Below are 12,631 nucleotides of genomic sequence, written 5' to 3' on the forward strand. Positions count from 1 at the left end.
ATCTGTAGAATTGTATGAATAAAGCAAGATGATCGTAATAGAAAAGGAATAGGGGTGGGGTGGGGTGACTTGGATGGGAAAATAGAAGAGTTGATGACCATCCATTTGTAGCCAACCATCCCAGAACAGCAGCCGACAACTGACTGAAGAACGTATTGGTTTCTACTAATTTATGGTAAGGTAAAGCAAGAAAGATAGAAAATATCCGCTTTCTAAACTATGGAAGACACACACAATAGAATTTAGATGTGACCAGTGGAGGACAGATAGCTCCCAGACTGTGGCACAAAAACCAGTGGATTAAGATGAGTGATAAGTGGAAGAAGCCTGGCTTCCTCTGCAATCTGTGTCACAAATGTCTGAGGAAGTAGTATTTGCATGACTGCACCAACAAAGGAAAAAGGAGATGGAAAAACATAGGAGTGGAAAAGGAAAGATAGACCTTACACCTTTTTTGTGACCTGCCCACTCAAAGTCCGCATAAGAACACAGTCATACCCCCCCTCTAGTCACATGGCCACACCTTCAAGAGCGAATCAAGTTCAGGAATCCAATTTGAGAATAAAGAATAAGAGAATATTCCCGAATGCAACGGCACACATTTACATAATGATGGAACAATCCCTCACTGTGTTCTGCAGCTGGGCAAAATGCTTAAGGGAGGGACAGCCAGCAAATGCACACAGCCTGGTGGCCTGACAGATAAACTCTTTCCCAATCTTCAGCAGGTGAAGAGTCTAGAAGAGACGTGTTTCTTCCCTTGTAGCTTGCCAGCCCAGGAGATCTTTGGTCAGCTGACTTATGAGAGTCTTGGACTAGAGTTTCATTGAGGATCCAGCAGCTACTGTCCTTCTGTTTTGGTTCTTCCACCTTGCATCATAACATCACTCTTGATTTACTCTTCCAATTGCAGCAAGACTTTAATTCTTTTCACAGTTTTTTAACTCCAGTAACGGCAGACTGGTGGTGTGTAGGTGCTGCTTTTCCACCCCATCTGTAGCAACAGTTTCTCGCTCCATGCTGTTGTGCATAAATCTCTTTCATTTGGTCCATTTTGTTGCTTTCCCCTGAACACAGCACACCTCTCTGCTAGGAATGCACATAAAGCAAAGCATAATGGGGAAGGACTGTAGTCCGTGTTGTCGGTGCAGAAGTGTTCCAGGTTCAATCCTGCTTATCTCCAGTTCAAAGGACCAGAGAGTAGCTGTCAGAAATGATGTTGGAGATAGACAATACGGAGCTAGGTAGACAACGAGCCTAGCATTGTCAAAATGGCTTCTCTGCCTTTGTTGCAGTGACACTCACCAGGGTTCCTGAAACACAGCCATGGATAGGCCTGTTGCTCGAGTCTGGGGTGGGAAAACTTTGATTCCTTAGAAATGTCTGCATAAATTTCCCATCAACCTTACTCTAAAGAATAGATGGCAAGAGATGGAGGGAGCTGTAGTCCAAAGCCTCAAGAGGGCAAGAAGTTTGCCACTTTGTAATTCTTTGCCAACCAAACACACACATTTTAAGTCAAATGAACAAGTCTTTGGGTTGAAGTCCAATGTCTGAGTCCGCGTTTTTGGCTCAAACTACAAATCCCATTATCCATGTGGCATAAGCCATGATCAAGAGTGATGGAAGTTGTCCTTCACTGCTGGTTTCAGCATAAGAATAAATGCCTCTTTAAAATGGTTACTTGCCATTTCTATTTTTTAAACAATATGTGCAGTGTGCCACTTTATATTTATTTATTTTATTTATTTATTTATTAGATTTATACCCCACCCATCTAGACCGAAGTCTACTAGCTACATATGTATATATGTTTTAATCCCATTTAATTAACCAATGGATCCGTTCAGTCATCCAAGAGGCTTTCAGTCAATTAATTTAACCCATTGTAAAATGGATGTGGTAGTTATCTTTTTAATCATCTTCTTGACTGGGTGAAAGATGCTCCCAATTAATGAGGCAGCAGGTTTATGGCTGCTGGTAAACAGTGGCAGTCCTTCCTTCTGAATCAAGATGGACAGTACTTTTCATCTAGCTAAAACATTGGTGCCGTTTGGTGGATAACTTGTGGCTTTTCAGGAGTTGTCGAATGGCTGCTCTTAGCAGTCCTCCCCTCTGTCTGTGCCATCTACGATTGGCGGTAGTCACACCCCAACAACATCTAGAAGGCCATATTTTGCTCACTTTTCCTATAGTCCATGAGATGCCAGAGAGCACAGGATGGTGTGGATATTTCTCTCTGCTGAAAGAGAGGGCAGTCTATGTTATAGAAAGAAACTGGGCAAATCCCTGATCTTCCTTGATTTCTGCTGTTCTGAGAGCACAAGACACATCAAGCAATAAATGTTTGGAAACCTTGTGAGATTCCTTGCCTCCTGTCAAAAGCAGGACAAAGGTCTCTGAAAGCACACATGGCAAGCACAGAGGGAGGAAGAGGTGATTGTTAGAAAGAGACAAACAACCCATTCAAAGCTTAAAAGTGGAAAATGCCCATGAACCGAAGCATCAGTCATCCCAACTTACTTTGTCTTTTTGTTTTATTGGACTATTGCTTTCTTTGTTGCTTTATTTTGTGCAAAAAAAAAAGTGCCTCACAAGTGCAGTAAAACGCTGGGCAGAGAAGTGCAATTCTTTATCCTTGCCTGTGAGGGCAAGACAAACAAAGATTCACAGAGACAAGAATTCACAACTGCTTCCTTGTTGGCATGGGAACCTCAGTCCCCATTGCCACCCTGCCCTTGGCGGTAATACTATTGTATCAGGAATGTTCTGGGATGGATTTGAACAGATGATGAATAGTGGGGCAAGTCTGTAGCTGTGCTTACAATCATCATCATCATCATCATCATCATCATCATCATCATCATCATCATCATCATCATCATCATCATCATCATCATCATCATCATCATCTTTCACCCTGGCAGTATGAATCCCAAACCATATCTCTTTGGCTTCCTGAGATGGCCATACCCTCTTCCCAATGATGGCACGGTTTTGTGACTTCCTAGCTTTTCTGTCCCCTTCAACGATTGCTGCCTTGTCATGGCAAAGGGGCTTGAGTGATTCAGAGAAGCTATGGGCTCTTGAGAGTCCCCTGGACTGCAAGGAGAACAAACCTATCAATTCTAAAGGAAATCAACCCTGAGTGCTCCCTGGAAGGACAGATCCTGAAACTGAGGATCCAATACTTTGGCCATCTCATGAGAAGAGAAGACTCCCTGGAAAAGACTCTGATGTTGGGAAAATGTGAAGGAAAGAGGAGACGGGGACGACAGAGGACGAGATGGTTGGACAGGGTCATCAAAGCGACCAACATGAATTTGACCCAACTCAGGGAGGCAGTGGAAAACAGGAGGACCTGGCGTGCTCTGGTCCATGGGGTCATGGACACAACTAAATGACTAAACAACAGCAACACAAGAAAGCTTTTCTGTCCCCACACCTTCTACAAGCCGAGGTTTTACGACTCATCACAGGAATCTAGCCACCTTCACCCCCACCCCATGTCTCTCTTTTTGGCCGAAAGTGATCTGCCTTTCCCAGAGTCTCCCTTCCTTTCCTTCTCTGGATTGTTCTATGCAACTTCAGTCCTGTATGCATGACTTACCCGGGTCCCACTGAATGCTTGGGGGCCTGCTTTTGAGCAGGCATTGCAAACATTGCCTTGTAACATTTACATTTATGTCTATTATTCTTACATTTAGTTTGTGGTTGCAATTTTGTCTGGGGTGAGGGGAAGGGGGGGAGCAGGTGTCCACGTACTTTGTACCTCATAGCTCATGGTATTTATTAGTCATAACCCTCCACACAAAAATATGGGAAAATCAGATCGGTAGACATTTCCTGTTCCACCCTTCGAAACATACAGAAGTGGACAAACAAGTGTTTTGTAGCCTTATTCTCCCACACAAAACAAAATTCATACACATTCATTTCCTCTCATATGCACACACACATGTCCCTGTTTTTGTAATTAAGATTATTTGCTGTTTTTAAAAAAGGGCTGATTCGAAAAGGTACATCACAAATGGGGGGGGCAAGGTAGCAACTGGGTCATCAACAAAGTATAAATCTTTCCAACCAGCTGCTTTGCTGATTTTTATTACCTGTTGCTATTTATTAGAATACCTATTTTATCAATAAATAGTATCAGTGAAATATCACATCCAAAGAACCCTGGAATTATATTTTAAAACAAAAACAAAAAACAACAAAAAAAACCAAAACCCTATACACATCTTCCCACCTTCCTCCGCACTTTTTAAACACAAATTTGTTTAACGTCACATTTAACATATGCAGATAATATTCTTGTATTTTTATTTGTTTTTTACAGAGGAAGATAAAAGGAATAAAATAGTCATTTTTTTACAAATGGGATTTTCACTTGGCATTAAACTCACAGGATTTGACTGCTTCTTCCTCCTCCTCCCCCCCTCTCCCCAATTGGTTTAAGATATTGTTCTTACTGTCTGCAAAAGGGCCTGGCAGAATCAGAATACAGATTTCCCAAATACGATCCTATGGAGAGTCTGCATCACTTTAGAAAGGCTTGCTTTTGAAAAGAAGCTTTAAAAAGCCACTAAAGATTACTTGAGTGGAATTTGTAGCCAAAGAATGAACTCAAATGTCTCGCTGTGTTGAAATACTGTTCAATGGAAGCTCTGGTTTAAATTGCCTACATGTGCTTTCAGTGTAATGCGTCCTCATCAACCCACAAGATCATCCTCATGTATCCACTTACTGATGTCGTACATTCAAATACGACATCCAGCTCTGTGTAAGTGGTGGGGGCCATTAGCGCATGGAGAGGAGCAGCTAATGTAGCAAAGAATGGTTGGTATAGAAAGGAGGCCGAGGCAGTTTACGGACCAAGGAAGGAGAATATCTTTCCCTGACATTTCTTGGAGTCTTCTCCACCTCTGACTTTGGTCAATGAGCCACCAGGGAAAGGGATGGGGGGGGGGGGAAACAGGAAGCAGGAGATATTATGGCACTGGATAGGATCCTGGATGCAGAGAAGTAAAATAGTCACAGTACGTAGGGCAGGGGTGGGAAGCAGGAAAATATGTGAGCAAAACTTTCAGAATGCATTTGTGACTGGCTCTTTTGGTGGGGCTCCTCATTCAGTTTGAGCCCTTTCACATCCTGGTCCTTTCGACGAACCTGAACAGGATAGGCTCTATCACATCCCATTTCAGGGTTCTAGCACTAAAAGAGCCCCTCGAGACACAAAGAAGGAAGATCAGGACTTCCGGAACAGCGATGGGGGGGGGGGAAGGAGGCATGAGAGGATTGCCAGGGAAGACCAGGGCTTAGGGAATGGCAGTGGCGAGGCAAAAGGAAGAGGAGGAGAAAGGCTCTAAAGATACATCAGACGGAGGTAACGCAATGGAGGAAACCCAATATTTTCAAGACTTGTCTTTTGGGAAGCCAAAATGATTGGCTTTCAGAAGCTCTCAACTGGAAAGCTACAAAAGTATCCATAAATGCAACCAACTTGCCTCTTTTAAGTTTTTTTTTTTTTTTAAAAATGAATGCACATCCCTAGTGGGCAGACCTCAGCATATGAGTAGACTCTTAAGTTCCACCAGCCAGAACCGGCCACAGAAGACATCCATTTAGCCTCAAAGACATCATGGCAAGTAGAGCACTAGATGCACGGCTTTGCTTTGGGATGGCAGCCACACCAAGAACTACATGATCTGGATTCTTCGGTTCACGTCAAGTGTCATGGTACAATAAGCCTCTTAGACTTGTCAAGTGCCACCAAGTTCTTTGTGATTTAGAAATGGGGTATAAAAGGACGAGGCAGTCAACATCAGCAGTCCTCTTGGGCTGTCCCAAAACATTTTGCTGCTTCGTGCTGGAGAAAAAGACGGTGACTCTTCCCATTCCGTGTACAAAAGCTAAGCAGACAGGTAGCTGAATCTTCTTCAACAGCATTCCCCCACTGTACCTGAAAGTAAACTGGCTGATTTAGGCCTAAATCCTTTGCTAGTCTGAACGAGAACAGACACATTGAATCAGTGTGATTTCTGTGACTCTTGACTTACTGATTCAACGGGCCCACTCTAATTGAGGCTAGCTCTTAATTTTAGGGCCAAGAAGCTTACAAGGCATACATCTTTCTCCTCTAGTAGCTTGTCAGTGTCTGTTTCTTGAACCCACTCACTCTCTTTTCCTAATGGTAGGGCTGGCCCTGGGAGCCTCTTGCCCGAAAGAGAAGAGAAATGGATCAAACTGGATAAAATCCCCGACACAAAAATGTAGAGTCTCATTTGATGAGAACTCTTTTGTCCCTATCCTTAAAAGGATTTTGGCACATAATGAAACAGACAGGACACAAAACGATGGCTAGGAACGGAGAGGGCCACGAACTGATAATTTGGCCCTTCGTGCTTTTTCTTTTCTCGGCCAAACAGGTCTCAGAGCTTGCCAGCCCACCTCCTTTGGCAGGCACGGACTCTGAGTGGGTGCCCAGCAGAAAAGATGAGGCTGGAAGTGCTGAACATCTGTTTGGCTGAGAAACAAATCTAGCTAGGAACATCAAAAACTAGACGTGCCCGTCAGAGGTAGGTAACAGACTGTCTTGCTCGTGGAAGTAGAGAACGCCTCCCTTCAGCCTCACCTGAATCCTCTCTTTAAAGAGGGACGGCTTCTTTTTATAGCCTCAAAAGAATATAGATATAGTTATAGATATATATTATCATTTATTATAATATAACAATGTCAATATCAACATCAAAAAAAAAAAAAAAAGAAAGAAAGGGAGGGAAAGAAATGTTGTTTTTTCAAGCACTCTTGTGGTGTTGAGAAAGGCAATAAAACTCCTGTGTTTCACCTGAAAGCAAATCTCCAACCAAAAGGGGGTGAGAGCACAAAGTAGGTGGGGGTCGCAATGCAAACTCTGTGTGGCCACATCTGGGAGTGAAGAGGAGGAGGAGGAGGAGGAGGCGGTGTGGGGAAGAGGTGGGGATCGGCTTGTCAATGGCCTTGCCAAAGGAGAGCAGAGGAAATACAATGCCACGGTCTCTTTCCCCCCCCTCCACCCACTGCTCCCCACCCAGAAGATGGGACATTGTCCCTCTTGAGTGCTTATCTATCAACATTCAGTTCAACAAGTCTTGCAAAACACTCTTAACTTTTGCCAGGAAATTCCCTTTGGCTCCGTTGCCCCCCACCCCTTGTTAACTGTTCTCGTTCCACTCTGGCACCATGCCCACCCCATGCACGGAGTGGTACTGATGGGGAGAGAGGGTCCGGGGCACCCCATGGGAATAGAGGAACTCCGCAGGCTGCAAGCTGCTGGGAGGCGACTGGATGCTCGTTTGAGGTCCACATGGCCGGACGATCGGTTGATGAGGGACCGACGTTTGGTGCTGGAACATGGCGTGGGCGTCCCCGATCTGTGGCGAGGTATGATTGGCAATGGTGGCAAGCCGGGGCATGAGCGGGCCGGAGGTGAAATGGGCAGAGAAGTGTTGGTAAGGCAGCCTATCCATGGGCTGCATGGCAGTCACTGTGCAACTACTGTAGGATGGCATGGCGGGCCAGGTGTTGCAGCTGATGTCCTCCAAGCTAGGAACAGGCTCTGTGGGCGCTGCCGAGCTGGCATACATACAAGCTTGGCGTTGAGCAGACTCAGTCCTGTATGTGTTGGCATTCAGTCCCTGTTGCTGCTGCTGTTGCTGCTGCTGCTGTGAGTAGCTGGAGCGATAGAAAGAGTCGTCCTCTGGAGGGGAGGTTTCCATGTAGGGCTTCTTGTAAGGGTGCTCCGTGGTAGAACATTCTTCATCTGGGTGAAAGGCAAAAGGGTACAGTGAACGGGGGCCACCATCTGCCAGGAATTTTATCTCTTCCCTACCAACTCCCTTAACAACCGGCCAAGGGGAGTGAGGCCGGTGTCGATCCAAAATGTCCAGAAAGCATACAGTTTGCTCTCATGGAATCCCAGAATCCTGGTCTGGGAAGAGGCCTACAGGGCCATCAAGCCCACCCCTGCATTTGTCACAAGAACATAAGGGTTCTGTGTTTATTTCTTGCTTGTTTTCCCATTTGTTAGTTAAGGGTCTCACTCCTACCATCACTCTCTTTTCCCATCCCCTTGGAGCAGCATTTCGTACTTTTAAGGACAGTCAGGTGTATGAATGAAGGTCATACATCCCAAACATTTTTTTATTTTTGCTTTAGTAGATCAAGAGGCAGCTTACAAAGGCACAAGAAGCCAGTTGACATTGAGTTTTTCAAGGATTAAAGTATTAGTAAGGATATTGCGGTGATGGGGAATGAATCAAAACAAAGAGACAAACAAAAATATAACCCAAAAAATGCAAGTAAAAGACAACTAGCTGAGAGTGTTTATAAAAGCACCTGCATAAAAGGGATACAAATAAAATATGATTTTTTTAAATCCCCAGGCAGCAACCACAGCAGCAGCAATAACAGTAACAGCCATTTTCAGAGCGCAATTGGAAAATGGAAAGAAAAGATGCTTGAGGTATTTCTGCTACCAGATGCCTCATTATTACACTTTTTTTGCTAATTTTCCATAACAAGTTAGACTAGTTTGGTTGGATCTCTGGGTAGAACTACAATACCTATCATCATCAGTGAGTATACTGTGCTGTTGAGGATGATGGAGGATGCAATCCAGCACATCTGGAGGGCATCAGGTCAGAAACCCTGCATTAAAGGATGCATGTATAACAACAACAACAACAACAACAAAGGAAACAAATCTTGTGGGAACCTTTAGACTAACAGGTTTATTTTAGTGTGGTATTTGTAAATTACAGTTCACTTCTTTAGATGTATGGAATATAATATTCAGGCCATCGATCTGGGTACAAACACGGTGTACACGGGGTGTCCATGTGAACAAGCAAAATTGAATACAGAAAATGAATAGTTAGGCTATTAACATGAGGTCATGAACATTTGATGTGCTGGGTAGCAAAACTGTCTGGGCAACAGATAAATTAGTTAACACAAACCATCTGTGGCCTGATACAAAACTGCATTCAGCATTTGTCTCTAAGCTGTTCACACAACGAGTTCTGTTCTCAAAAAACCGTTTGTTGTGGGAAAGGGTTGTGTTGTGTTGAAGAATGGAAAATTAGTTATAAACAAGACTGTTGTATAAACCAACTTGTAAATAATACAATGAGCTAAAAGTCCTTATCTCTGTTCAGGCCTCTGCTAGCTAGAATTGGTGAATATATCTCGATTGAATTGTTCTCATATCTCATTTGGAAATGTTTTGTTGTATAATACCTCCTTTGGAGTCAATGGCAACATGTCCCTGCAGGTCGATGTGTTCTGACACAGACATTTCTGGTATCGGTTGTATGTCCATTTATTATTGCACAACTAGATTTCCTTGTCTGTCCCCCACATAGAACTGGTTTATGCCATAGAGGCTTGTGCAGTGTGAAAAAAAGGGTTTATTTTTCACAGAAATTCTGGCTTCAACTCTATGAATCCTTCATTGATATAAGACTGTATGTGAACACTTTAAAGACAAAGGCATAACATGGTTGTTTATTATCCCACAGACATCTAGCATTAGCTTATTACACCAACTGTTGCCAGCTGTTTATGTTAAACAGAATACAAAAGTGCATTAGCAGTGCTAGTAATACAACTGTCATTTTCTATACCCCATGCCACCTATCTGATTCCTTGCTCACAACATGTGCATGTCAATATTCTACTTCACATAAGACAGGTGGGGTGTATTCTATGCAACCTTATGCCGAAGTGAGTCTTCGTCTTAAAAGTGACACAAGAATGGGTGGATCCTCCCTCCCATTTCTTCTTTATTGCTACACAGGCCGATATAGATCAACACAGCATCTATTTCAAAATTAGTAAAATCTCTACTGCTTGGCCCATTTTGCTTCACACACTACATTCACACGTGTTAGGTGGGCCTGGTAACAGGACCCGTGGATTCAGACAAATGCCTGGATCCCTAACATAGATGACAACAACAGCTTCCGCCTTTTTCCTTGATTTTTTTTTTAATACCCCAGTGTTGTGAATTAAAATGCTGGCGAAATCGCTTCAGTGAACTCTGTCCTTAATCTCTGAGACAGAACAACAAATGGCCTTCCGAACACACACACAATGAAGGGTGAAGTGCATAATACTCAAGCTTGGACTGTTTATTTTAGTACACCATACAGAACATTCTACAAGCATCTCACCCGAACCTCTGCGTAGGATTAAAAACAATAATAAGAGAGCAAATCACTAATACTTTTATGTCCTTTAAGGATATTCTGTTCTGCTTCCTGAAGAGCCCCCTCACTCTGCCTAACGGTAGAGATGGCCCTGGGTTCAAGAAGGCCTGGGCAGCCACCGTCAGATTGCTTGCCAGGGATGGGATTTTTAGATTTTCTAGATGAAAAAAATCCCACAGTCCTCCATTCTGGGAGTTCTACCAGCCCTACATCTACCTTACAAAACACCCAAATGCCATGTACTTGAGAGAAAGGCTTAAATTAGAAAGCTTTCAGGCTCAGATCCAATGGTAGCTGGGAGCTCTCCTTCTGAACAGGAAGAGAGCTAGTCCTAGCTAAACCTGAAAGCTAGGCCTAGCTAAGCTTCAATTTAGATCTTTTCTCCAGCTGCAGGACATTTAGGTTTTAAGGTGTCTGTAAGGTAGGTAGAACTCGCAGAATGAATAATTGTTGGGAATTTTTTTAAAAAAAATTCCAGAGACTGTAAGAATTCCATCCTTCGCAACCAGTCCTTTCCATTACTTCCTATCTCTTTTGGCCCTAGAAATCTTGGGGTGGTGGGAGCTGCTGCAGGGTTACCCACAAAAGCATGATAACATTAGTCTTGGTGCTAGCGGCATGCAAATATAGGGTTTTTATTACTGTGTTCATAGTATGTTATTTATTTTGTTATGCTATTCTTTTTCATTGCCGAATTATTTGAAATGGAAATGGAACACATAATCGTATTCCGTGTCCAAGGTAGTACACTAAGAATGACCCAATATCTGGAGGTGAAAACAAGGAACTTAAAAGGTTTTATTTATTTTCTTTTTAACAGATAATGCTCCAAGTTCTGATCAAAACCTGATTCTATTTCCTTCTTCACTGGTTGCCTGCTTTACCCTGAGTCGGGTTGGGGAAAGCAGAATATGGAAGTAATAAGTTTCAAGCAATAAGGACGCTTGCCAGTTCTTGCTGGAGTATTATCATTAATATTATTTTTAGTGGTGAAGGAAAAAACAAAATAATATATGAAAAATACCATAGTGAGTGGGAACCGCCCAAAGGGGCAACAATTAATTTCTTCTAGTTACTTCTAATGAGGTTTTAAGGAATTTTTGGAGGAATTTGAGCTGGGTTTTTTGAAGTTTTATGCCATTCTCTTAGTTATACTGTATAAAGGTTTAAGGAATGTAACTATGTGGGGGGTGTCTAACATTAGAAATGAATATACTCTTTCGTCACTTTTAGTTTGAAACCTATCGTGTGAGGTATTAGGAATCAACAAAGGTCCAGTCCATTGTAGTGTTGTATGTACTCATATTTATTGTGTTCTGTTTCAGTCTGTGATTTTTTTTTAAAAAATGCACCTATATTTGCATACACATTTTTGCCACATCACTTCTCAAAAGATGCACATTTTTGCATGCAATATTTGAGCAATGAATCGCATTTCAAAATTCAGAAAAATCACACAGTACAAGAGTTAAACCTGTTCCAGTCAGCACAATAGTCCAGTCTTTCAACGTATGACCCAGATTACATTCTTCCCTATTGTTACTTTAAGTTGAGTTAAACTTACGCAGTAGTAGATATTTATTAATTTATTTACTTAGTCACTTACTTTATTTATACCCCGTCTTTTCCCCAGGGAAGTATATAAGAGATAATAAGTCATGCTCAATACAGGTATTGATCTTTAAACACAATTAACCCTAAACAGTGCTAAAAACATAGCTAGTTAAAGCAAATTAAAACAAAGCTAAGAGCAAATTTAAAATTCCTGATATAAAAAGGCTGCACCACCTAAAAGCTACAACTGACCCTCAGTGGGTGTGAGCAGCTTCCAAGGGCTTGGGAGATGAGTGGTGATGGCCAACCATGAACTCAGGAAGCATTTCATAGCTTTCACCAAAGAAAACCATCCACCAGCACCCATATTTGGAAGGAATACTTGCACCTTTCTAAAGTGCCATAACATGCCCATCACCACAGCAGGGTTAGGCAGCTTCCAGACATACCCATCTCTGGATCTCAGAGGGTTGTGCCCCTTCATGTACCCTCCACACAACCCAAGAATATATTTCTTTTACATTTTTTTAAAAAATGAAAATGTATTCTCATGCCCTCTAGTGGCCAGTTTAAAAAAAAAGCAGTGCTGGAGGGGTCGGGGGTGCTGGGAGGGGCAACATGTGGCAGAACAGACTCTCATATTCTAGAGCAGTAGTCCCCAACCTTGGGCCTCCAGATGTTCTTGGACTTCAACTCCCTGAAATCCTGGCCAGCAGAGTGGTGCTGAAGGCTTCTGGGAGTTGTAGTCCAAGAACATCTGGAGGCCCAAGGTTGGGGCCTAGAGGACACAAGGAGACCTTTTGTGGACAATTAAAGAGAAACCATTC

The 12,631-nt window shown here is 42.8% G+C and overlaps 1 protein-coding gene across 6 annotated transcripts in view; it reads right to left on the reverse strand.

The window, feature by feature from the left end:
- Window positions 1-4,073: 4,073 nt before the first annotated feature.
- The window catches only part of TBX5 (T-box transcription factor 5), a 139,175-nt gene continuing 130,617 nt past the window's right edge, over window positions 4,074-12,631 (reverse strand). For all 6 annotated transcript variants that reach the window (XM_078381631.1, XM_078381632.1, XM_078381634.1 and 3 more), the window contains one exon: window positions 4,074-7,801. In XM_078381631.1, coding sequence (XP_078237757.1) covers window positions 7,194-7,801 — 608 coding nt within the window. In that variant the 3' untranslated portion in view covers window positions 4,074-7,193. The remainder of the gene's footprint in view (window positions 7,802-12,631) is intronic.

This window comes from Pogona vitticeps, chromosome 14 (genome assembly GCF_051106095.1).
Source record: "Pogona vitticeps strain Pit_001003342236 chromosome 14, PviZW2.1, whole genome shotgun sequence".
Lineage (NCBI taxonomy): Eukaryota > Metazoa > Chordata > Lepidosauria > Squamata > Agamidae > Pogona > Pogona vitticeps.